This window comes from Sander vitreus, chromosome 14 (genome assembly GCF_031162955.1).
Source record: "Sander vitreus isolate 19-12246 chromosome 14, sanVit1, whole genome shotgun sequence".
In the NCBI taxonomy this organism is placed as follows: domain Eukaryota; kingdom Metazoa; phylum Chordata; class Actinopteri; order Perciformes; family Percidae; genus Sander; species Sander vitreus.
The window spans coordinates 11,251,691-11,279,398 of NC_135868.1; the positions used below are offsets into that span (position 1 = coordinate 11,251,691).

The 27,708-nt window shown below is 39.5% G+C and overlaps 1 protein-coding gene across 6 annotated transcripts in view; it reads left to right on the forward strand.

Annotated features, from left to right (window-relative positions):
* The first annotated feature begins 487 nt into the window (after window positions 1-487).
* LOC144528444 (sodium bicarbonate cotransporter 3-like) overlaps window positions 488-27,708 on the forward strand; it is a 47,028-nt gene continuing 19,807 nt past the window's right edge. For 5 of the 6 annotated variants that reach the window (XM_078267005.1, XM_078267010.1, XM_078267006.1 and 2 more), the window contains exons 1-6: window positions 488-630; window positions 16,873-16,954; window positions 18,854-19,003; window positions 21,328-21,466; window positions 22,768-22,928; window positions 23,148-23,336. In XM_078267005.1, the coding sequence (XP_078123131.1) occupies window positions 589-630; window positions 16,873-16,954; window positions 18,854-19,003; window positions 21,328-21,466; window positions 22,768-22,928; window positions 23,148-23,336 (763 nt within the window). In that variant the 5' untranslated portion in view covers window positions 488-588. Of the gene's footprint in view, window positions 631-16,872; window positions 16,955-18,853; window positions 19,004-21,327; window positions 21,467-22,767; window positions 22,929-23,147; window positions 23,337-24,364; window positions 24,737-27,708 lie in introns of all 6 variants that reach the window. The other variant, XM_078267011.1, reaches the window with a different exon arrangement.

Below are 27,708 nucleotides of genomic sequence, written 5' to 3' on the forward strand. Positions count from 1 at the left end.
CAGTTTGGGAACAGCACATTATCTATTGTTTTTGGTGGTGGCTATTTTGGTTTACATTTCCATCCCATACTTTGCCTTCAAGTAGCTTTAAAGTAAAAAAAAAAAAAAATATGTGATGAGTAATCTGTTCCTGTATCTGCTTGTTCTAGCCTTCATTCAGGCTTTATTGTTGTTATTAATCATCATTTAAATATAAAACTTAAATAAAGTTGTATGTATTTCAACAATTCTCGTCTGTACAACTTACATTTGAAATGATTAGACGCACTAGCCGTCGCAGCAGGTTTAACGAAGCTAAAAAAAATCATAACAAAAAACGCTCGCTGGGGACTTTGAGGCGACAAGGAAAATAGCCCCCGCCCTCATCGTTACGTATTTGGATTTGATTGGCTGTGAACGCCGGGTATTGAACGTGAATTGGCAATCAATCACTGTCAATCATTTTAGAGGCGTTTCCTTACCGTGTAGTTAGGGAAAGCACACAGGACAGCCAGTCTTCACAGTTCACATAAGTGTCACCCGGCCTCTCTACATCAACTGTTAAAAATAAAAGAGCTAACGGTGGACAGAAGACCGGCGGCAGGTGAAATGGACGAACCTTCGGAACAAATGAGGCCCCTTTTGAGAACAGTAAGTACCCGCCCATCAGTTAACCGTTAGCTACCATCACATTTGTGTGGCTCTTTGTCCGTGTTTGCCCCTTGTTTGCAAGCAGTCGCAGAAGTACAAGTGATGCTTGGGAGTCAGATTTAGTGAGGCACCATCCGCCGGCTGCTATTGTTAGCCGGCTTTTTAATTCTGACACGTGGCATATGTACAAGTTGTGTTAAGGTCTCTTGTTAAAGTCAGCGAAAGCGTTCATTCAAACATATGTTTTATAGAAATGTGTTTCCCTGCCTATAATTTTTTTTTTGTTAATCTTCACTCGTTTTCAGAACGATAACGTTAGCCGGGCACGAGCGGAGTCAAGCCTGTCCAGTGACGTTATTAACGTTATTAACCGTAGTTAAATTAATATATTTCCCGTTTGCTGTTTGTCCACGCACTTTAATAAACTACAACGTAAGTTACACATAACTAAATATAAGCATTTGGTGTTGCCTGAGTAAATCTGACAATAGTTTATAATGCCTGTAATGAATTAACGTTACATAGCTTCCCCTCACCTTCTTCAACAGGTCCACCCGTCCATTACTTGATAATATGTGTCCCAGCTAGTCAGTTGATAAGATCTGCTGGTACATTTACAGAAATAAAAGGCTAATTTGCATATCAAATGCGCCCAAAATAGATCAGCCTACTTGTATGACATTTCCAAGTCAGGAAATGCTGCTAATTTTACTGTGAAAGCATTGTGCCACTAGAGAGGGAAATAGTCGAAACTGGAAAAGAAATTGTTATGCACAATATCAGACACGTGAGGTGTAGGTTAGCTACATCTACCAAACTCTTCAATGTGACATTTTAAGTGAGTTGTGGGTGAGAGTAGACCCACATCCTGTCTGTTGGGTGTAACTTTACAGTCACAGATGGGATGATGAGCATCAAACATACAGCAGTGTTAACAAGCCCAAAAAAGAAACTGGTTTCAGTCAGAGCTAAGTTTAAAATGCCTGCTGACTGTCTGACATCAATGCTGGTGTAGGGTTGACCACTACACTCTCTCTCTCTCTCTTGCTCGCTCTCTCTCAGTGTGTGTGTGTGTGTGTGTGTGTGTGTGTGTGTGTGGAAACTTGACCCCTGTCTTCCCAATGAAAAGGAGTTATTGGATAGCTATGTACTTCTTCCCCAGGCATGGCAGTCAATGCATTCACTGTGACACAGGACCCTCAAGGCAGACATTCAACTCCTTGATGCCAAATAAAGTCTCTGGGCTCCTTAACTATTCAACCATCAAAATGCACATCCCAAAGTACATACCATTGTTAACCTTTGACTTGGATATTCAGCTAGTGTGTGCATGTTTAAAACACAGAAATCTGGTTTTCACAAGTAACTTGTTATTGTGTATATGTTTGTTGGTTGTCACTTTGAAAGTGAAACATTGCTGTCCTTGTTGGCCTAAGAAATGGTCTTGAACAATGACAATCTCAAACTGCAACTAAATAGTAAGCTTTATAGTTTGGCACCGACTTCTGTTCATTTGTCCATTTTAAAACCAGTGTTTTAGAGTCATACCAAGAATGGAAACACATGCCATGTAATGTCATTGAGTTGTGGTGTTTGTTGTTCTGCTGCCTTTATGCCGCCCAATATCATCTTAGGCTGTGTTTGTGACATTTAGAGAAGGCTACTTAGAGGGCTTTGTGACCTGTATTAGCCTCATTGTTGGAGATGAACATTTTTCTCCGCTTGTTACTTTAACCTTTACTATGAGTGCTTAGTGGCCAAAGATTAGGCCCTACTGGTATCACAGTCTATCCTAATGGATCATCTGGTTTCAAATTTATACCGTAAAGGTGGGTTGGCAGTGGAAAGGCTGAGGATCTTAAGACACTGAAAGAAAAACAGAGGGGTTATAAAAGCTGTTTTATAGTTTGGACCACCAGGTGTACCTTAAATGATTCATTTTCTTTGCATTTGGTTCATGTGTCGTATTTTGCTTAATAAATGCACACTTTCTGTCACTGACGTCCTGAACTCTGTTTATATTGACTATTCTAATTTGGCTCTGCAGTGTGAGCTTTCATTGGATTTTACTTAAGGTGTTTGTCAGCTTGCCAGGAGATGAGGGATTTCTGCTGAAAGAGGGTTTTATCTGGCCGGTAGGCTCTATGACCTGGACCATTATTGGCTCAGCACTTACTACCAGGGTTAGTGAGCGTTTGTTTGAAGCTTACTCACTGTACAACATTGCTTTGAATGTGTAATCACACAGTAGAAGGCTATTTACTAGTCTGATGTTGCTGTGTTCTGTTCAGCTATACTGTTAAGATAATACGATAACAAAAAAATAATTCCTACTATACCAAGCTATAGGCTTATTGGTGTACACAACAGAGAGCCTGTTTGTTTATATTGTACCCAATCTACTTTCTGCGAGAATGAAATGTACTTTTAGAAAGTAGGATGCGATTAAACAGATTGAATAGGCCACAAGCTTTTAAGTGCTTTTTGGAGGCAATGATTAATAAAAATTACATAAATTAGAAATTGACACAGCTAGTATTGTCCTGTTGTTCATTTCTGACTCAAAGAAAAAGTTGTATATGATTTTGAGATTATTTTGCTTGTCCACTTGGAGGCAAAATAGTTACCAAGCTTTTCTAACTTCTCTGTGCCTCACCTCGACACAATTTGCATGCATTTACACGTTTGAGCTGCTCTGTAGATTAGAAAGAAGCCGTGGAGGTAGGGGAGAGTGTCTTTCATTTCCTCAAAACAATGTCGTAAAAATTTTATAAAATGTAAAAGACAGAACAGCAGATCAAGGACCCAGGATTCCCAGGATTGTACTAATCTACATGGTATTATGCATTGGTCTACCATGTTCACAAAGAGGATTTGAAAGCTCATCCAATTACAGGAAAACGTAAAGAAAAAAACTCATCAACCCCATTATGCTGCTAAGTGCAGTTTGAGTCTTGATGGTTGCATGGTTTTCCTGTTGGTTGGTGATATAACCTTGGATGGATCTAGGATCTGAGACATTGAGAAGTTAATCTTTGTTCCCTAAGCCTCTTTCTTGTGTGTAAACACTGGGAGGTGCACACGCAACCCTGCACCAAAAATATCTTTCTGTCTTACCTTACGAGAAGCGGATATTATAGGTGGCTAACATGGATATGTTTAGAGCTGAAGCAATAAGTCAATTAATCGATGAGTTGATTGACAAAAAAAATAAGAATGCAACTATTTGGATAATTAATTAATAATTTTAGTCATTTTCAAGCAAAAATGTTCCATTCTCTTAGTCCAGCTTCTAAAATGTGAGGATTTGCTGCTTTTTCTGTCTATGATACTAAGCTAAATTCTTAGGTTGATCGGCAAAACAAGCAGTTTGATGTCATCATCTTTGGCTTCAAGAAATTGAGATGGCCATTTTTATTTTATTTTTTTACTTTTTTATGTAGAACAAACTTGTTCCTAGACCAAAAAGTTCCCCCCAATCTATGACGACCAGCTATTCACCCCACCTTTGAGTGTGGCTGTTTGGAACAGCTATAAACACTTCTGATTTCCGACGTGGTTCAACAACACATTGTTGTTTTTTAGCATAACCTGGCCCTTCCTCTATTTATCACTGTTGTTCGGATTGCATTAATAATTACTGCATATTATTGAAATAATAAGAGCTGGGAATTCATTTGCTTTGGGGGCAACATGTTTTTTTTCAATTTCTTCTTCTTTTGGACCCCTTATACCAGGGGTCATCAACTACTATTTTTCCAAGGGCCAGAATTTCTCTAAGCAGACACACAAATAAAGAAAATAAAATGTATTTATACCTAATTAACCTATCCTTGTTTGATATTTTCACTTTCTTACTAAATTAATGCTATATTTATTTACATGTATTAGTGTGAACAGACTCCTAAAAGACATGAAAAATCCATATTGATAACTAGGCTACTTAATTAGAACATGATCCCAGACTAGGAGGCAGTTCACTGCAGGAAGAAAAGCCTGTTGTCAGGTAAAAATGCCACTGTCAAAGAGCCTGAAGTGAAAAGTTGACGTGGAAAACCGCAGCTTTAATGAAGAATGGACTGATAAGTACACATTCGTTTTGCCGACTTTCAGTAACGCTAAACCTGTATGCCTGATTTGCAGTGAAATGATTGCTGTTGCAAAAGTATACAACCTTAGGCATCATCATCAAGAATGAAGAAAGCAAACATGACGATGACGTCATTCCCGTGCATATTAAGTAGCCATGTGGATTTGTTTTGGTCTTATAACACATCCATGGATTTACCGCTCCAGTGAAGAGGATGGCTTGTTTATCCAGCAGCTAAGTTTACAAGAATTTGTCCAAATTTCAAGATTTGTGGCAAACTAAGATAAACAGTTAGACTACAAACTGACAGTTGTCGTTTTAGCTTGTTTGTGAAAATTCACTATTTGCAGAGTAGCACTCTGTGTTTGTGTAAAACAGCGCGGTGGACGAGAGTGGACTGCACAGGCAGAGCAGATTGAAATATCTCTTCCTACATGTTTATGCCTGTAGAACAGGTAAGTGGGTATTGCTTTTTACTCACAAAGGTTGTATTGTAGCCTACTTACAGTAACGACCGTAGCGTTAGTTGTCATCTGTGCCAGTGGTCGTTGATAATCCTCTCTGTATCGTTCCAAGTTAGGTACATGTGCTGTGTGTTGTAACACACACAGCCTACCTCTCGGCGCTGCTGTGTGTGAAGCACGGACATCTGCGTTCAGAATCCCGTCTATCTTCCAAAATGCAACACTTGTATCCAAATGAATTGTGCTTGAAGCTGCATGGCATTTTGTCTGGTTTACCTGGGTGCAGTGGCGCAAAAAGTGGGTATGCGCTATATGCGGCGCATAGGGGCGCAGCACCATGGGGGGCGGCAAAGCGATGGTAAAAAATAATAGCTGCTGTTGTGCATTTCTAAATCATTTCTGCATTTCCTCAATGTTATATAACATTTTAGAGGACTAACAGGCTAGAGTAGGCGCTCTATCTCTTAAGATTCCATCATAGAATGTTGACATAGAAGAGGGAGGGGGGAGCGGGTGGGCGTAGAGCGGGTGGGCGCCGTGAGCGCCGAGCGAGCAGGTACGAGTAGTGAGTTGTCGTCTATGGAAAAAGATGGATAAAGCAAAACTGCTGTTGGGGGCTAAAAATAGAAAAAGAAAGAGTGAAAAGGAGATGACATGTCAAGGGATGTGACAGCAGTTAAATAAGTGGATGGTGAAAGGCAACAGGTAGGATTTAAAGTGTGACGTCTGTGCTTGGAGGCTTGCAAATATTCATGTTAACAGACTGGCTAGTGTTTGCTAACTTAATGCAAACCAATGTTGCTGATAGCTACATTTAGATTTTGGTTAAACCCTATGGTACCAATCCCATGCATGACATATCTCAATTTTATTAAGGTCAAATAACACCTGGTAAATATAAGCTAGCATGCACAATAAATGACCAGAAGAAAAATAAATAAATATATACAATAAATATATAATATATATAAATTTAAAATACAAAATGTGAATGTAATTTCAACAGCAGCACAACCTTACTGCCTAATAGTTGTCTTATCTGATGCCATCACTAGGCTGATTTAAGAATTGAATTTAGGTTGCTATATTTAACAGTGAGTTCATTTCATTCAGGTGTGAGGATGGTGGATCAGGAAAGACAAGGGAAGGCAACAGGTAGGTCTAACATTAGGTGGCAGTGTAGGGGGAGCCACTTGATCCCAACAGATTCATTTCTTAATATTATTAATATGGAAAAAACTAATGTAAAATCTATTACATAATGTTTGTTTGACAAGATGTCTTAGTGGAGAAGAACACAGGCAAGGAGTGAATGAGACATGAGGTCGGCGATGGCATCAAGTAGAGATGAGACCAGTGATGACATCAGGTAGGAGTTCTATTAGTTAGACCACACAAAACTAAATGTCCAGTATGGTTTGAAGTTCTGTTGACCAACCTATTCACTGTGTCCTTTTTGGGGGAAAATAGTGCAGACAGAGATGGAAAGCCACTCACCACTCAAATCACATCAACCAGGGGTGATGATTAAGTCATTATTATTCTGTGGGTCGGAATGAAAGCTTTGGCGGGCCGAATGTGGCCCGCGTCTGCCAGTTGACGATCGTTACCTCATATGTTAAATGCCCTTTCAACTAAGATTACAAACATACTATAGGACACAATACCAAATGTTATAGAAAACCATCAAAGGGAAACTGTGATGCAGGCTATATTTTTATATAATGCAGAACTACGTAACTGTTAAATATATTGTAATTTTTATGTAAACTTACTGTAGCTGACCACAAAGAACCATGAACAAAAAATGTAAATGTTTGAGTACAGACTGGATTCAGTTTTCCATTAACCATTCTACAAATATGACTCTGTTTTTCTCTTCTCCTCTGGATGCATGTGGTCGTCAATGGCATGCCATTGCATTGGATGTAACGTACAGTACAGCTTTGTTCAACAGGCATGCTAATATTGCACATCTTTACAGTACTGTAAAGATTTCTTATTGTGACTAACTCAAATTTAACCCTAACCTTAACTTGGGCAGCTCTTGCAGACACCAGTAGTTTATAATGGTTGTCCTGGGCAGCTCTGTGTATGTATTTAATGCTAGGGATATGAGTTATACGTTATTCATATGTATTGCTTTGAAAAGAAACAAGCTGACACATACTGTATTCTTAATTATACAGTTTGCCAGTATACAATTCTGTAAAAAGTCGTTAAAAGAGGATCTAAGTCATTTATCAAGAAAAAATGCCAAACGTTACATGGTTCAAGCTTCTGAAATATGAGGATTTGCTGCTTTTCCTGGTCTTACATTACTATAAACTGTATAATTTGGGGGTTTGGACTGTTAGTCTGGGGAAAAAAGCTATTTTAAGACATCACCCTGGGCTCTGAGAACTTGTAATGCCTTGATGGTTTTGTGTTTAGTCTAGTCGGAACTGACTGGCGCTGTTACGGATCTTCCAAAGAGTATCTCTGGGCTGGACTGAGATCCAATTTTCCAATTAAAAAAGATTTAATACTTAGGTTTCAGGAATACCGGTATGCTCTTTTTGACCTACTGATGTAAGAATTCTTGTTGTGGACAGAAAACAAATGAGCCATAGTTCTTTGTAAAATTACAGGTTGTTGAAAGACGTGCAACCTTCAGGATATAAGGATTGTGAATGTCAGTCAAAGGCTCAGAGGCATTTGGAATCTCAATGAATACACAGCTATCTGTCCTTTTTCAATTCATTGCGCCCTCTGGGGAATGCCAAGCTCAAACGTGTGCTTGTTTCCATTTATCAGTGTTGGGGGTGGGTCTTTATTTTTGACCTGAATACCTCAGCGGGTGACCATTTGAATGTCCTCCAAATGTGTGTGTATGTCCACCGTGTGGTGGTTTGTATGTGTGCGTTTTTAAACTCTTGGCTGGGCAAATAAAATATTCATGGTGGCATGGTGGGATTGGCTGCTGAGCAAAGAGCGGGCTGACAGGATAGAGCAGAGCAATGTGTGTTCAGAAGCAGCTCGCTCCCTCTCTCTCTCCTCTCTGTATAAAAAGATGAGCGGAGGAAGAGGGAACAGACGAGTGCGACAGTGTCTCTGTTAGCGCTTAGCTCACACACACCTTCTACAACAGAGATAGCCCTAAGTCAGAAGGAACTGGCTAATATCCCTGCTGCCTTTGCTTTGCGGATGTTTTAGTCTTAATGGACGAACAACGTGAAGGGGAGCATGTGCTTACGGTACGTCTGGTCCTGTGTGTGTGTGGTGTGTGTGTGTCTGTGTGTGTTTGTGTGGTTTTATGTGTGCCGGACTGTCATGTTCTACACTTGAACAGGATCCAGTGGCTCTGTATGCAGCGTTATTGGTGTGTTTGTGTTTTATATTGGTTTGTCCTCTTGTGTTCATCTACGGTAGATTGGAGTGTTGTGGTCTGTACTCATGAATGTAGCAGGTGGTCAGTACAGAGAAGCTGATGCCTCATCGGACATGTCTCTCGAAATGGAAACGTTTCCTTTCTACTCTTTAATCGCTTCAAGGAGCAGGAATGAGAGGAAACCGACAGAGACAGTTATGGCTGCTTGAACAAGCGGGACAAGGAGAACAGGAGTGAAAATAAAGGAGAGATGAGGAGTGTTAGGGAGAGGAGGGTGAAAAATGGGTCTGCCGAGGTAGCTGAATGCAAACAAGGTGCATGCTGTCAATAGAGATGACGGTTATTGACTGAAGTGAAATTAAATGAAATACTTTTTTTCCATTCAGTCTAGCTAAAATGACAAAGTGCAAAAAATGTGTATGATCAGAGTAAAAGCAACGTGCAAAGGGGGACTGTTAAAATCAGGAGGAAAATATTTGTGAGGCAGACAGAGGGGATGGTTTCCATCTTTGTGTCTGTGTGAATGTTTGTCTGCAAAGTCTGTGCATGTTTGGGAGTATTAATTATGTCCAATGGAGACTATGATTATTATCTATTTGTTTTCCAATGTTTCTGCTGAATGAAATTTCTTACCAGATGTTTAAACTTTAGGTTAATGTAGTTTAAACTATATATGTATGTATGTATGTATATATATAAATATATATATATATATATATATATATATATATATATATATATATACATATATATATATATATATATATATATACATATACACATCTCTACATCTTCACTCAGGAGACATTACATACAGGACACAAGCTTCTGACTGCCTCTGCCTTCTTAGTTTTGCCCTGTGAATGTGGTGAGGCTCCAGGGAGGTAAATAATTGAAAGGGAAGTCAGCAAAATATAGCTGTCTGATCAAATTATATAATTATCATCTCTGTGTTTATGTTCCTTCCCCAGCACCCTGCTAAGCATACGTAATGTACATAATTTTGTTACCAGCCATCTATAATCTCTCAAACGTCTGTTTCTATTATCTTTCTGTTTTCAGACGTAATTTAATTTGTTACACAATTTAACATTAATTGGCATTAAATATATGTCAATATTCTCATCCATAGTGTGCAATTGTGCATTTTGGCAGTGTGAGACCAAGAGATATTCAGTCATCACAAGGGACAGGTCTCTCACTATGTAACACGTCTCTTACGTCAGTCTCTGTCGATTGGATCCGGTCCCAGTGAAGCAAGGCTGGCAAGAAACTGAGATTAGAAGGAACCAGGCCTGTTGGGTGGTTGGGTGGCTGGCTGTTCAATTTACTGTATGGTTGGCTGACAAGGTGTTTGGCTGCTGTGTGGTTAAATTACTCCCACACAATCATACTAACAGAAGTGAGGTTAACCTTAGGGTTGGTCCGATGGATGACGCCTATCGGCGATGGCCAAAAGCCATCGTGATGTCACGACAGCCATCGTGGTGCCTTCTCTCCACACCAACACAGGGGCACTGGTTTGCCTGGCAGCTGATGGCACTCATTGCATGCTATTTTTACAGTCTATGGAACACACTAATTTCTGGCAAAAAAAACGTCACGATTGGTAAGGTGACATATTTTGCATGTCGTATAACCCTTTTATATCAACGTCTTAGGATAACGTGAGTTCACGTTCATGCCCTCAACGACTCTTTCGTTGCCCTCGGCTCCACTTTCGCTCATTTCGTCTCCCTTTTCCAACTTCACCTTCTTCCCCATACCTAAACCTGAACTTAATAACTATGGATGGGGGCGCTACGCATTTCAACAGAAAGTAAACACTATTTGACGGGGGAAACACACTTCCAAGCCGAAAAGCCAGACTCTGGCAGTTGTGTTATTGGGTAAATATGTCTAAAGCTTATCATGGTTATCGACCTGAATTTCATCGTGATCCCGTTTCGAGATTGTTTTATCGCCCCCAGCCCTAGTTCAAATGTTTAAATAACGGAATTAATGTTTAAGTATTTTTTTTTTTTTATATTTTATTTGTATACATACCGTGGTATCGACTTTGATATCGAGTATCATGTACTTTTTGTGGTATCGGTACCAACTACTAGATTTTTGGTATTGTAACATCCCTTCTTGTTATTGTGGAAAGGCAGATTTTGGACACAACAACCTGAACTGTTATGTGTTAATTCAACTCTCTGGTAATTACTGAGGCTATACTTGCATTATGGTGTAAGCTATTGTAAAACATAAAATATTTGATACAACACAACAAACTCTAGCCCCAACAAATGTCAGAGTTAGATATTATGTTCATATCTTAATGACAACCTTCATTTTTATTTTTATTTAACCTTTATTTAACCAGGTAGGCTGTTGAGAACAGGTTCTCATTTGCAACGGCGACCTGGCCAAGAAAAGCATAAGCGTATAAGACAACATTCACTATAGTACAAGAAAACAGAATACAATAGGCTACAAATGTACAGATTAAGTAGGCAGTTCAAAGCCGGCGCAAAGTGGGGTATAAGTAAGTCGATGGCTATGCGAAAGTGGTATGGTGATAATATAATAACATGAATAGACAATCTATAACATTGCTGAGATGTAGTAAAGAGTCAGAATACAGTTAGTGCAAATTACATTGTGGTCAAGATAGTGATGTGGATCCAGTGATCAGTTATAACGCAGTATATATAAATAGGTAGTATATATGAATGCTGAGAAGTAGTGAAGTCAATATACAGTTAATGCAAGATGTAATCTAGTTAGTGATGTGGATCAGTAATAACGCAGTAAACATGAACAGACTGTCTAAATGCTGAATATATATTTGTCTAGGTAGTGAAGTAGAATCAGGAATAACACAGCATACATGTAAAGACAGTCTATATGAATGATAACAGCTGAGATGAAGTAAAGAGTCAATGTACAGTTTGTGCGAAGTGTGGACTCGATAGTGATGTTGATCAATCGTAGCACAATATACATGAATAGATAGAACTATTTAAGTGCTGAAATGTAGTAAGTCAGTATACAGTTAGTGCAGGTAGTGGTCTAAATAGTGAGGTAGGTGTAGATATGACAATAGGTGTGACAATAAGGTATTGCAACAATGGTGGGGAGAAAATACAGTTTTGCATACCAGGGCAAGATGCAAAGTGCAAAAGCGCGTAAACAGATATGTGCAAATGTGCAATGGGGCATGACAGACAGTGGGATAGGGTGTATAAAAACAATGCATGAGTGATGGAGAACAATTGGTGCATTCAGTGTTCGGACAGGAGCTTGGTCAGATGTGCTTTAAAGGTAGTTGGTGGGATAAGGGTTTGGAGTTTCAGGGTTTTTTTGTAGCTCATTCCAGTCATTTGCAGCTGAGAACTGGAAGGAGGTGTGCGCTTTTGGGGTGACCAAGGAGATGTAACTGCTTGAGCGGAAGTTGCGGGTGGGTAGGGCTATTGTGACCAGTGAGCTTAGGTACAGCGGGACTTTGCCTAGCACAGACTTGTAAATGAGTTGGTACCAGTGAGTTAGGCATCGAGTGTGTAGCGAGGGCCAGCCAACTAATGCATAGAGGTTGCAGTGGTGAAGGTTAAAAGGGGCTCTGGTCACAAAACGTATGGTACTGTGATAAAGAACATCCAGTTTTTTCAGGAGCGAGTTTGAGGCAGTTCTGTAAATAACATCACTGAAATCGAGAATAGGTAATGTGTTCTTTGGTCATTCTTGTAAATACAGTAGTTCAATTGTTAGTTCAAATGGAGTGTTTTCTTTGCTATTGGATGGACACATGGTAAGCCTTGTGTTTACTCTTAAATGTGAATCATACATCCTCACCCCTGCATAATACCCAACACATTGGTGATTTTACCACGTAATTGCTGTAACAGCCAGAGGAAATCCTCATACACTGACACACTTTCAGTAATGATTTTTGCCAGCCCTTCATAGATACAGCATGGAAACTATTGTAGATGGTGCAACATTTTTTATTTGTTTGTTTTTTTAATTCATATTAATGAATTCATTTTTGTACTATCGAGCACACAAAAATTATTGAGCCTTTGTCTCTGATGAGCAGTCATACAAAGACTTTTCCCCCAGTATTAGCCAGCCAAATTACATTTAGAATTTAGAATGCTGTAAGTTTTAAAACAGCAGCATATCAAAACAAAACATAACAATTGAACAAATAAAATTAAGAGCAACTGGGGTCATTTTGGCCCACTTGGTACCATTAATCTTTTCAAAATCGTATTGGACATCATATTGATGTTTGCTGACTGATCTGGTTGGGTGCATATAAGAGTAGTTATACAAATCACATTCCATGATTGTTGCGAATACATTGACAGAAAAGTGTTTGATATTAGTGATTTTTTTCCCCCCACAGATTTTACACTGTTTTATTATTGTTGTCTGTGAACAGCATTGCCACATGACACCTGTGTGAGAAAGAATAGAGGATGAGGGGGCAGGATTGAACACCAGAAAGATGAGAAATTATGAATGGGGACACTTTTTATGGTTTGATTGTGTTGGCACTACCTCACTTTGATTGTTATTTTGAATCCACTCTCAACTTGTGCACATTTTCCCCCTCTAAAGTGTATTGAGCAAAGCCAGACAGGGCTTATCCCGCACCAGACTCCATGCATGCTTTCCGTTCTTCTGAACTCAGACTAGAGGTGACGTTATGTTCCCTGGTGACATTGAGGGTCTTCTGATCAGAATTCCCCACTGTGCTAGACATCTGTTTTGTCAGTGGTATGTGGAGCAGAATGTGGCACATCCCATGAGTAATATTTCTGTTGTGTGGCTGCACACGTCTCAGTGGACACTGACAGGCCAGTAAACACTGTGCTTACATTTACACCTACAGAGTTTTCTGGATTAAGCTCATAACATGGTTACATTTTATTTCAATGTTTCCATCTATTTTTGTATCTTGATCACTATCTGGCATTTATTGTGCAGTCTAATTACTGTTGTAATGAGCCAGATTTACTTTAAAAAATTGACCTGCAGCTTTGCTTATCACTCATTAGTTTCAGACAGGTTTGGTGGCATATTTAAAACAAACAGTATAGCATCATAATGGTCATTACTAGACATAAATGATCTCTCATAAATCTGGATCCACACAGGAAAGAGAACAGTGCTAGGCACATATATTGTCTGGCTTTCATTACTGTGTAGATATAGCCAGAGACGCATCTGCCTTCTGTCAACATCATCTATTGATGTCACTATATAGTAGCTTTTTTTACTCAGCTGGCAATCCTTCTGCCCTCCCCCATGCTCCTGTAGCCCAACCACAGCTGTGCTTTGTAGCCATAATGGCCAATTGCCTCCCTGGCCTGGGACTGTGGGTGATAGCCTAGGGGTTTATTTTGGACAAGGCTGTGACAGGTTGCATCATGTGTTCTTAAATTGTACCAAGCAATGTGAGGTCGAGGGCACAACAAACTTGTAACATGTGCATACTTAACTAAACAGGCATACATGGTACATAAACTTGTTTTAAAAAAAAGAAGTGTTTTTTACACATCCCTTTTAATCTTTTTTTTAATCTTTGTTTTAAATATACAGTAAGTTAAAAGGTTGTTTAAATAGTACATTACACCACACTGCAATACAGAAATCAAGTACAAATGTTTGTACTTACTCTCGAAATATGTCAGCTAGTGTGACTGATAGACAAAAATGTTAGCTATCTGTCCTGACGATTGCAGCTGAACATCCAGTGAACCTCCACATGACCATGAGGAACCAGTCCAGTTTTAGTCACCCTTGTTGTGCTTTGGGGGAAAGAACTCCAGTTACTAGTGATTCATTTCTTGCTGCTCTTCTCCCTGCAGCTGAATTAATACAGCTCCTCATCAAGGCACTGTCAGAGAGCAACAAGGCTCATTATCATGCAAATCCACTAGCAACTGAGAAACACACACACACACACACACACACAGACAGGCTTACAAGTGCACACACAGACACAATCACAGATGGCATCATTCATCGTACGTGGCATTCTAACAGGACAATGATTATGGTAATATATGTGTGGAAATCTGAATGCCATTGAAGACATATTCATAGTAGTAAGCCAGTACTGAAACAGGGAAAGCAGGAGATAGACTAGATTACGTGTTTTCTATTGAAATGTAACTTCAGTGTGGACGGGTGGAGGTGACTGGCATGTTGGGGCTAAAACACACAAGGCCCTGATATCATCCACGAATCGCGTATCTTTTCAGCATGTGGCTGTCATCGTCACCTTTTGTTTCCACACACTCCTGCTTGGCAGCAGTGCCTCTCTGTGATTGGTTGAAGGGACTGAAAGGATTATCCAGTTGTGGATTGTGTTGCATCAAAGTACACAACACGTGGCAGGAGAACAGCACATTTGTAGTTGTTGAGATGCGGTGTTTGATCATGTTATATGGCATATGTAAAAGACTGAATGTCGGATATTTTTAAAATTTTTATCTTTGATTACTTTGGGCTCAGTTGAAATACACAGAAAAATATAACAGTATACTGCAATCTGTCCCAACCTGTTATTAAAACATAAGCTGTCAAAAAACTGGACTAAAAGAAACTGTAGAGACGGGCCAGTTCAGACCACTGCAACCTTTCCCTGCAGCGTTCTAAAACGGTTTTGTCTCGACACAAATCTTTGGTCTCAACTGGGCTTTAGAGAACAGCTGGGAGAAATAAGGGTATTAGAGGTGTGACATTCAAATTTCCTGCTGTGTGTGTGTGTGTGTGTGTGTGTGTGTGTGTGTGTGTGTGTGTGTGTGTGTGTGTGGGGGGGGGGTCATTATATTAACTAATTTTCTGTGGTTGTGACCTGGGGTGACATCAGTTGCTGTATTCTGGTGACCCCACAGTGACTTCTCCTAGCACATTTAAGTCTGTTTTGGCCACCCATGCAGCAGTAATTGGAGACGGTGTCTCCGTGGCTGCCTTAAATGTTTTGAGGGTAGGGAGTCAGGGGCTCACTAATAACGAGGTTGGTAATTGGACCAAACCGGGTTTGGGTTGAAAAGGGTTCATGGTTTTCGTCTCTGTGTGATTAAGTGTTGTCTTACACTTCTGTCTTTGTGAGAACCAGTTCCGATTTTCAAACTGAGCAAGGTTTGGTTTAGTTTAAAGGTTATGGTTAGGATTGGGCTAAGTTCATCTTAAATGTTGAGGTTTAGCATGTCTGCTGATGGTTAAGGCTGCATTTTGGGGCTGGGGTATGAGTGTGTATGTGTGTGTTTGGGTGCTGTAATTATTGTTTCAAGACACTATCATTTAATAAAGAATATAACTAATATGCACCTTTGCTGCTATGCATCCTGTAAGCTTTATCTTTCCATCTCCTGATGTTTCCATGACGCTGATATCAGGCTAATTATTCTCACGAAGGTCATATTAACCTCTTTTTTAATGACTGTGGCCAGCCCCTTGACGTTGCCATGAAACTCCACCTTTTATGGCATAGACCATAAAAATGAATACATTTTCCAATACAGACCAATTAGTTTGTGAAAAAATATATACATATATATAAACCCCCATACAGTTCCAATGATACCTTGCGGCATTATACAGTACTTCAAGTTATTAAGAAAACCATCAGAGGTTAATCTGCTTGATAAGCTATGCTGTTATCACATCTGTTTGTCAGAGTATGTAATTGTGTTCTGGGCTACATGAATTATCACAGACTGCTTATCATTAAGAACACGTAATTATATTTTCTTTTAGATCATAGTCTGAGCTGTTTCTCTTGACTGCCAATGTTTAAGTGGCGTGGAAATTGTCTGTCTGTGTTGGCCATCTGCAAAACCAAAGTACTTGATTTACTCCAACACATAAACCCAGAGCTATGGAGTGATTTGGTATGGGTAGAAAATAAAAATGAAAAAACTAATTGGATATTTGGAGTGTTAGAGGAAATGTAAGGATCTCCATGCAAGTCTTATCACAGCCAAGCCAATCTTCCAAAATGTAGCCGTTGGAGCGTTATTTATCCTTTCAACAAGCTTGCATCGTGGTTGATCCCAATGAATTAGGTTGTCTAGTTTATACCTGTATCTTCACTCATCTAACACGGAGCCTGCTACAGCCTCTGTTGGCTGGCCCGCTGGCATTGTAAAGTTAAATTGTATATAAAGTTATATAAACCAGTAAAAAAATTCAAGGTGAAAATTGGAATTAAAAAATCAATTTGTATATGATACTAATGTATCTTTTTATATTTCTTCTCTTTCTTTCTTCTCTTTCTTTCTTTCTTTCTTTCTTTCTTTCTTTCTTGTCGATCTCAGGGTCTAGATGAGGAGGCACTAGTTGACCATGGGAAGACCAGCTTCACCACTCACACAGACTATGAAACGGAAGATTTGGAAAGTAAGTTTAATGCCAACCAGACTAAAAGATTTTTCTTCTATGTGACAAATACAATAATGACAATCTATGACACACCAGGCTAAGTAAACTTGAGACACTTGGGATATTGTTGCTTTTGAGATTTTGTAGTAGGGCTGGGGTGGGGAATTATTGGATATTATCGCATACTGACTTTCAGTACAATCCCAATAATCACAATCACAGTTATTGATTCCAAGCAAAATGTAATTGAAAACTAACACAATGAGTTGTTGAAAACGGTTTACATGTGTGAAGAATTTTCAGGTTTTCTTCTCTCTATATGTGCTATATTGTGATGTACATGGATAGGGAAACTATTTTATAGACCATGTGATTTGATGAATATCATAAAATAATTGATAAGATCAGATAGTGGATAGAGTGTAACATCTAATAAAGTGTCAATGCTGTTCACACAAAAGTAAGTAACTAGCAGCATCATAAATGTTATTACCACCACAATATGTCCCTCAGGTGTTTGCTACTTGTCCCCCCAATACACTTCATATCCTCCATCGTCTCTTCAATAATATCTCAATTTATCCTATTCCTTTTTGTGACATCCCTGGAGGCCTCTGCTTTTTGTCCAGCTTTCTGTAACCTTTTTTCACCTGTGTCTTTTCTCGCTCTTCCCCCTTTCTCCATCTGTTTTTCTTCATCTGTTCAGCTCACGTGTATGTCATGTGTAGGTTGCCTTTCTTCTGAGTGTTGCATCTTGGTTTTATTTCTCCTCTCAAATCAAAGAGAGATGACTCATCCACGAAAAATGAGTATTGGCAGAGAGTGTAGGCCGAAAATAGGGCGTTTGCATTTCAGAACACAGTTCCTGTGTGGCAGTAACAATAATGAGGGGAAGTATATAAAATATTTGGGAGAAAGAAGAGGGTTGAAAAAGTGAAATGCCGTACTCTGGTTTCCTTCATGTAGATTAACTAGAACACTCAAACGAAATGGAAAGAAGTTCTCTGTCTTCTGTCTCAAATGTTAGTGCGTCTGTCTTTTCAGTTGTAAACGACTGGGACTGTGATACTGTTCTTGTAGGCTTTAATTGTTGATTGTTGGATTTTGAAATTGAATTTAGTCCATTGCATTTAGAATTCCATTTATATTATTGTGGTTCTTCTGGGAAGAATCTGACATAGCACTTCTTTGTCAGTGTATTAGCTTTACTTGCTAACAGAGGCAGAAATCTGCTGTGTGTGATGGACAAGAAATAGACAGGAGATGTCAAGTTAAACACGTTTTACAGCAGAAAACTGCCCATCATATTTTACAATGTTATAAATGGAACCTGTTGTGTGTGTGTGTGTATATATGTATGTGTGTATGTATATGTGTGCGTGTGTGTATATGTGTGTGTGTATATATGTATATGTGTGTGTGTGTGTATGTATATGTATATATATATATATATATATATATATATATATATATGATATATATATATATATATATATATATATATATATAGTGTGTGTGTATATATGTGTATATATATATATATGTGTGTGTATATGTATGTGTGTATATATATATATATATGTATATATATATATATATATATATATATATGTATGTATGTGTGTGTATCTGAAGTACATACAATGTGAAAAACAAAGTGGATGTACTTTATTTCAAATAACATTACTTTTTTTCTCTTTACCACCTTATTAGCGGAGTCAGTTTGTATAATAATACTGCATATGTAACTCAAATTGTGAACTGTATGTCTGTTCCTTCTTTTGTGCTATTTTACCCTGTATCATGTTTACAAAATGCCTTCCTGTTTTTTCCTCATTATTTTCTTTTTCTAATTTGTGTAAAAGTCGGTGTACAGGTAATGTGTCTGAATTGGTATTGTGCTTTTCTTTACCCAAGGTCACAGAGCAGTGTACGTAGGCGTCCATGTTCCTCTTGGAAGGGAGAGCAAACGGAGGCATCGCCACCGGGGACACAGACACCACCGAAAGAAGAAAGCGAGAGACTCTGAGGAGGGGAAGGAAGATGGCAGGGAATCCCCCACTTATGGTTGGAAACACTGATCCTAAATATCTTAATGCCCCCATTTACTACCAAACCCCACACTGCTCTTTTTTTCAATTTCTCTAAATCCCTCTTTCTACTGCATTTCTATCACACAGTACTCTACCTTGCCATTAATGTCTACTTTTAGAGCCTTCAACTTTGTTTATTTATAAACAGTTCTGAATAAAACATTTCAGCTCTAAAAGGCATTAAAGGCCACTGGGAACCAGCATCTGACACTGATTGAAGGCTATGACATTTTAAGCATTGTGTGCAACTGTCAACTGCCAGACTCTTAAGCACCCAAACAATGCATTGAACTCTATGAAGTGTTATCAAGTTCTTTATGACAGCAACACCAAAAAAAAACTGTATTGGTCCTGTTATCATGTTAAGCACCGACTCAAGACTGAGGGCACACAGCGTCACGATTTATACGACGGATATTCTGAAAAGCTTTGCCCATCTACACAGTTTGACCTAATTGTTGTGCCTAAAAATGTCATCATATATCCCACTTGAAACACACACAAACATACACAGGTCTGGCGTAACGGTAAGCAGCAGCAAAATCAATATAAAGTATTAACGATAAGCGATGCGAGCATAACGCATTCATTTTTTTTTACTCGCATTAATCGCATGCCGCCATTTATTAATTTATTTTACACTTCACTCTGCTTCACGTCGTGCTTAACAGCGCCCCTTAGCTGTTCTAAAATCACTAGAATCTACGGCCTCTTGGGGCTAGGCTACTATTTTGACCCTTTTCCGCACCTTTACTTATCATCAAGCTGCCATACTTCCTTGTAACACATCCTACTGCTGCAAGCATGATGGAGAAAGACAGCAGCAAGAATTGTTACATTCCTTATTAGAAAAATGTAAAGGTTACAAATGTCCTGCTGTGGTATCCGGTTTTTGGACCATTTTGATTGTATAAGCAAAGTGTTAGTGTTACATCTCAGTTAAGTGCTGTGGTGTAAGGATAGGGATTTTTTTTATTTTTTAAGTTAGGTACTTGGAGGAATTGTGCAATAATGACAGATTCACACAATTTTCTTTTGTTTACAGTAAATTAATTAATAAATAAATAATAAACAAATACAAATCTTAAAGTCAAGTTCATAAAGTAACTTTCTTTGCATTCATTTGATTCCAAATCAAGATACACTGGTAAGAATTGCTTTCCATTGTTAATATGTAATTAAAAACCATCCTGAAATGCAAAATAATAGAATTGTATTATAATTAGCGATTAATCGCGATTAAGAAAAAATGTATCGTTTGACAGCCCTAATATAAAGTGTACTCAACTTGTGCAAAATACACACCAGACCCCCACACAGTGTACCCATGTGTGAACAGAAAATATTTTTGCTGCTAGTCATTCCATTTCTACCTCCCTGTGGTGTTAAGTCTTGTAATCTGCCATTTATATTTCCGTTTTCTCTCTGGTTCCAGATGTCCTGATATCTGCCCTCTAATTCAATCAGACACAAACATAAATTAGCTGGAGAACATTCAGGTTTTCATTATGCTCTCTTGCACACTTCCTCAGCATCGTGCCTGCAGATGTATTCCTTCTCTTGTAGTATAATCAAAAGCAGTTACAGTGATGCACTGGTCTCACCCCAAAAAGCATTGTCCCTAGCTTCAGAAGGCATTCGTGCAGTTGTACTTGCCATCAACACACACATTCTCAAACAGATCCCAAAGAATGTTATGATCAGAGTTAATCTCTGCTTCTATGAGACATTTTCTCCGCCATGCTCTATAGCTGAACTCCCATAATAGTATGGTACTACAGGGGAAACTCAGGGGGAAATGTGTTTGAGATTAAGACATCTCCTTAAAGGTGCCCTGGGGAGTTTTCTCATAAATGGACAAGTTATGTGTACATTCAGCATTACACACCAAAATGCATTGTGTGTATCCTTGAGCTCTAAAAAACAAAATACATTTCCTTCCTCATAAAGATTTTTGGAACATGCATCGTTTACACCTGTGTTTACTAGCTTGTAGTCTTCTTCATCCCTGCCTTTGCTGGCACATTGCTGCATTTCTTGGCAAATTACAGCCACCTCCAGATTAGTGAGAAAAGTGTAAAACCGTTGGCAGGACTGTGTATCACGTCACCTGTGTGCACGTGCAAGTGAGAACAAACTCAATGGGAACCCACTCATAAAAACTTGCTCCATAGAGCTACTATAGGTCACAAACTCCACAGGGTAACTTTTACAACACTAATAATGCCTGGAGAATGTTACTGTTATTATTGTAAACATTGTACATCAACTTTTGGCCTTTGCCCACTCTTTGTGCAGACACACCATCCCAGCGGGTCCAGTTTATTTTAGGTACAGAGGACGATGACCTCGAGCACGTCTCCCATGACCTCTTCACCGAGCTGGACGAGCTCTCCTTCAGAGATGGCAATGCCAGTGAATGGAAGGAGACTGCCAGGTCAGAAAGCAACTTAAGGGGCAAACAGCATGATGACAACCACATGAAGTGAAAGCAATACAGAACTCCAAAGATCTGTTGTTGTTGTTGTTTTTTTTTTTAACAAATATTAGTTGACAGGATTTTTAATGCATCTGTGTTATAGTTTTGTAGCATACATTAATCATGGAATAACATAATTAGGAGTTAACTGGAAACCCTGATTTAGGTATTGTGATCATGGCTTAGTAGGGGTGGGAAAAATAATCGATTCTTGGATGCATCGCGATTCTCTCTAGAATAACTCGATTATCGATTCTGATAAGTTAATAATTGATTTAAAATATATATATATATAATAAAAAATTTTATATGTGTTGATTTTTATTTAAAAGTTACTGTCTCAAGACAAGTACAAATCAGAAAACAGAGTGACGATGGGAGTGAGGGGTGAGGATGGGATAATAAACAACAACTTAGAGTGTAGGCAAGAGTGCAGAAAAAAAAAACCACGCAAAAATGGCCAAAAAAAAAAAAAATAATCACATTTTGTATATACACATGATCTAATAGGCCATACATAAAATAAATTGGCAAAACACATATAGGCTGTTCATCTACTTTATCACATTACATCTGACCACCTCATGTTTCATGTTCTAAGAAGCCAATTCTCCACCTTTAAACATGACTGAGCCTCTGACATGGAATATTACTGGGAGAGAAGGGGACTTTCACAAGCATGTTTAAGGCTTAAGCATGGAATGACTACAAAACAAAAACCTCAGTAGACAAAACATTTCATTAAAACTTGTGTGTGACAAATATATGTCAAAATCTAAGCTTTGTCTAGCTGCTTTGTCTAGGAAGTGATTAGCAAACTCAGATTTATATGTATATTTTTAAAAACACGCATGGAAATGTAAATAAAAAAATGGTTGCATCGATAATCGGTTTAAAATCGAATCGTTGGCCTCGGAATCGAATCGTGAGGTGCCAATCGATTCCCACCCCTATGGCTTAGTCACAACTGTTAGCCTTAGTGGCTACATTATAGTACATGTGTACATTACTGTGAAAATGACTTATACGATGAATAAGGCAGTCTCAATTGGAGATCTGAAGAGACATAGACTAGGCTCATACTCAGCTTCAGGTCAAAAATGTCAACAGTGTTATTTTACTAACAACTAAATTGTAAAATGTAAATGCTTTGTTCCCTCACTGATATAACAGCTTTTTTTTTTTTTTTTTTGTTAATTATAATTTGTGGATTCAAGTAAACCATTGTGTGTGTTTGTGCTCTTTGTGTTTATCTACAGATGGTTGAAGTTTGAAGAAGATGTGGAAGACGGTGGGGAGAGGTGGAGTAAGCCCTATGTGGCTACGTTGTCACTACACAGCTTATTTGAACTGCGCAGCTGCATACTCAACGGCACAGTCATGCTGGATATGAGGGCCAACAGCATCGAGGAAATTGCGGGTACATTTTTCAATACTCATTGAAATCACTTTTTAAGATGCATAACCTACTGTATTCATGCCATCTTATTGTATTTGTTCTGTAGCATTGTGGTGAAAAGTATGAAATAAAAAAAGGAAATAACTATTCATTACTCTAGTAATATCGTTTTGAATAGCCTATACATAATTTCAGTTTTTTCTTACTGTGTGTTTATGTCCCTGCCTTTGTATGATTTAGGCATGCTGATAGACAGCATGGTGGCATCAGGCCAGCTGAAGGAGGATTTGCGTGAAAAGGTGCGGGAAGCTATGCTGAAGAAACACCACCACCAGAATGAGAGAAAACTCAGCAATCGCATCCCTCTGGTGCGCTCCATTGCTGACATAGGCAAGAAACATTCAGACCCACTCTTACTTGAAAGAAACGGTGAGATCCTACGACGCACTCGTATTTCTTTTTCCTCCATATTTTCCACCACTGGGGAACAGTTCCTAAAAATCCACTATTCAAATCCCTCAATGCCATCGTAGAAGGTAAAAGTGAGTCAAATTTAGAGAACGATCTATATTGAAGCAGTCAGCCACTTTATTGAAAAAGAAATCTGGGTGCGACTGACTGTGCTAACCTGTATGGCTGGCCTGCGGTTTTGAATTAATGATTGTATTCGCTGCATAGGGTGACACTCAGGAAATATTGCTTCACATGCAACCGGAGTCAGCATTGTGTGTGTTTTTGACTGGGCATGGCTGCAGTAGTGTTAATGTATGGTGTGCATTTTAAGATCTTGGTTGCCAGCTTGATGTTTTAAATATAAAAGAAATATCACATGCTCCACTTCTGTGCCTATGGTTCTTGTTGGGCTTGCATTTCCATATCATTAAATTTAAAATGCAAATGTGAAAGGTCAAAATTATATATGTCACATTGATGGTTGGTGATGGTAATAGTTGTATTTTGAAAGTCGATGTCTTGTGCCAAATGATTGTGTGCACTGTGTAGGATTTATGACTGGTCTGCTGTGGTAGAGCACATGTTTGCTTACAATGCACCAACATTGTGCTAACTAATCCTCTCCTGCATGCAAGCCTCTCTGAAGAGTTTTGCCTTACCTCTGACATGTTGAACGGTTGGTTTGTTTGGAGTTGAATGAGACAAGTTGTTTGGCCCTTGCAGACCCTCCTACATGCATCACTGAATCATTCTTAGTGTCTTCTGCACACAACCATGCTTTCCGCTCATGTTTATGCAAGCACGGATATCTCTAACTACACCTCTACCCTGCTCTTGCTGCCCACCCCTTCTTGCTGTGTATCCTCCAGATACCACCCCTGTGATGTACTCCTACTTCATATGTTTTTCCTCTGCTCCATCCCTTATTCCTTTTCCTTCTTCTCCTTTGTCCCCTATTCTCTCTCCCTTCTCTTTCCCCTTGTTGCCATTGTCTCTTCTGTTAGGAGAGGGCCTGTCCTCTTCACGTCTCTCTCTCTACAAGCCAGGGTCCGCCTCCTCTGTCTCCAACCTCTCCCAGAGACGAGAGTCCAGAGTCTCCATCCTGTTCAACCATCTCCTGCCCTCCTCTTCCTCCAACACTGGGCAAGCCCCAGGCCCCCAACTCCTCACCACCCCTCAAAATACCCCCTCTGCCTTCCGGCACTCCTCCCAAACCCTTGGTGCAGGCCTCGGCCCTCGAGGCATCCCTGAAGTGGTGGTATCCCCTCCTGAGGATGACGACCCACCAAACTCTGCAGAAGACGAGGGAGCATCACCTGAGCTCAGCCGACGCGCATCCTCGGCATCCCAGGGCTTCGAGCTGCTGCCCTTAGAAGGCAAATATCTGTGTAGCCTGCCAGTGTGAGTCACGGCTTGAACAGAGAACACTAGCACTAGCATGAAAGCTCTGCTCCCTGTTAACTTCCAACCCTGCGGCCATCTCATCAATAACCCACAGCAAGGCTCACTTGCTAAGGCGCTCTTCCCACTGTATTTATCCACAACGTTTTTGACACCACTCTCTTCTCAGCCTCATGAGTCTTGCTTCTCTCCCTTCCAATCTATTCCACTCACCTATTCTTTCCTACTAATATATCTCATTCTTGCTACTCTCTGAACTCTTTATACTTCTTTTTGCAATTCAAACTTTTCTCTTTCTCCTTACACATTTTCAAGACATTCCTCAGCATCTATGCCTTGCTTGGCCCTGTCCCCATTCACACCTCCTTCATTGTGGTTTCATGGCTGCCTTCCATAATGTTTTGGTCTGTGTTTCTCCCAAACTGCATCATGTGTCCTGTTATGTTTTATTGCCAGGCTATCTTCCCCCATCTTTCTTCTCAATTAATATGTTTACGTAAGACCTGTTAGAAGGGATGTCCCGAACATGTTTAATTTTACTTGTTGCCACTGATCAGTCTAAGTCATTTAATATTGGGTATCTGCTAATACTATTATATGTTTAATTCAGCTACCTTATACAGTTATACAGTACAAACTATGTTAAAATCAGAAAAGCCAATCCAGATAGGTAAAGAAAGCTTGATATCTTCACCAAGAAAATGTAACTTGCATCAGTGCTTGTGTCAATATGGATCTGAGGCCTGTACTACAAAGCAAGATTTGGCGTTAACGAGCTAACTTCAGGTTCAACCCAGGGTTTTCTGTACCACGACGGTGGATTAGTTGTTATCGAGTTCAGTCGCCGTGGTAACTCATGCTGAACACCTAACCTGGTCGGGAGCAGGTTATGTTGGAGATTAGAGATCAACTGGTGTAAAAGCACCGCCTACTGACCAATCAGTGCTCGATTGATAACGGCGTCACCGTTCTTAGAAGACCAGGCGGAGCTCGGTGCGCGGAGAGAGAGGGGGGAGAGAGGGGTGCGCTCATAAAAGTTAAAACATTTAGAGACCGGCAACCCCGTTAACATTCCCTGATGGGTATCTTTATGAAAGATATAGATTTGAAGCGGAGGGAATTACATATAGGCTATTTGTCGGCATCTTCAGCCGTGTGTTGTATACGCTGGCCAATGTATATTGGCCAGCATCTGCCTTTGGGGGAGGAGGGGGGCATATCATAGTGGGGGGGCCTGGGTGTCCTCCCCCAGGGAAGTTTTAAGCATCAACGACTTCATTTCCTGCATTCCGATACACTTTTATTAATTTAATTTACGGTAAAAAAAAATACCTTAGAAAAAAGCACGGATGACAATTCAAAATGTATCAAAAATATAATAGAAAGTATGTTCCGTGTCATTGGGCATTTTTAAGTGGGTATATAGACATCCTGGAGCTTACTATCACGTAGACTACACCACTGGAAGTGATATTGATAGGATAAGAGTTGTGATTTACGCAAAACAGCATCTGCTTTTTTTGCCAGCTTTCCTTCCTGCATTAAAACCGTGTCTGTGTTCTTTATTCTGTCTGTCTCTGTGTCTGTGTTATTTATGTAGAATTATAGTTTGCTCTTCTTGTTTAAAATGCGTTTTGTTTGCGATTGGTCGTGGTGCGCAAACACCGACTCTTTTATGTGAACGCGCGCGCTGCTGGATTGGGAAACCCTGGGTTGATTGAACTAGTTGATAACCACCGTCGTGACACCGCTTATGCGGGACCGCGGTTGTTAGGTTAGGTGAAGCCGGATAACTGAAAGAAATCCAGGACATTTTTGGGTTTTTTTAACCCAAAGCTGCTCTGCTTTTACTTTTATCACAGCACAAATTATCTTATTAGTGTGGATACCACAAACTGGAACTACTGGCTGCTGTTTATTTTCACGCCGCTCTGCTGTTCACTCACAACATTGGATTTGGAATAGGTTCCTTTTGTTCTAGTAGAGTGCACCGGGGCCTTTTTGATAGGTTTCATATTTAGAGCACAGTTTATCATAATAAAGGATTAAATAAAGAACAATTGATTGGGTTTTTAATCGCTGACACCAATCAATGTAAAAAAAATAAAATAAACAACAACAAAAAACCTGTCTTAGATACAGATCCTGCAGATAGGCTCGGGACATCCCTAGCTGTTAAGTCCTTATCTTTTTGTTATGCTGTGTGACGCAGAAACTGACATACAGTACTACGCTTTTTATCCCCGGGTAACCATCCCATTTTGAACACTCACAGATATAAATGTCATGCAACTTGTGCTTGCCCCCCTTGCATCTGTTGGCGCCCATGCTCTTCCTCTTCATCAATTCCTAAGTATAAACATTCTTTTACCCGAATAAGAATAGTGAGGTTGAGGGTGAGGGTAGCGGGTGCCAGCAGCATGGCTAAATATAAGCCTGAGACCAGGGTGGGTGTATAGGTACTGCATGTACTTTCATACTGGCACCAACAGTGACTTTTTGTTCTTCCCAAACCAAGCCTTGTCAGTTTATTATTAGACTGTTTGCGTTTCCGTGTGTGCGTCTGTGTGTTTCTCCATCTGGGAATGGCTCCATTTCAAAGTATGGGTCATTAGAACCAGCAATGACTTGGTGGGAGCTGAATCTGAAAGGTTGGGGTGGTCTTATTATAGCTGAAGAGCTTCTGTAATTGTACCCTCTTCTAGGAAAATACACAGTATCTCCAAAGAAGCAAACGTCCTGACAACAGTGCGTGGGTTAGGTTATTATTCAGAGGGGGGTTTCAAGTTTTCAGTTTAATAACACTGTATGTTGTACGATGTTGACTTAAAATAGCTAAACCGTCTTGACTGTGTATTGAACAGAGATATAGTGTTATACAGTAAAATGTGTCATTTAGAGTAATTTGTCTATATGAGTCTGTTGAGAATAGCCTGGTTTACAGGTT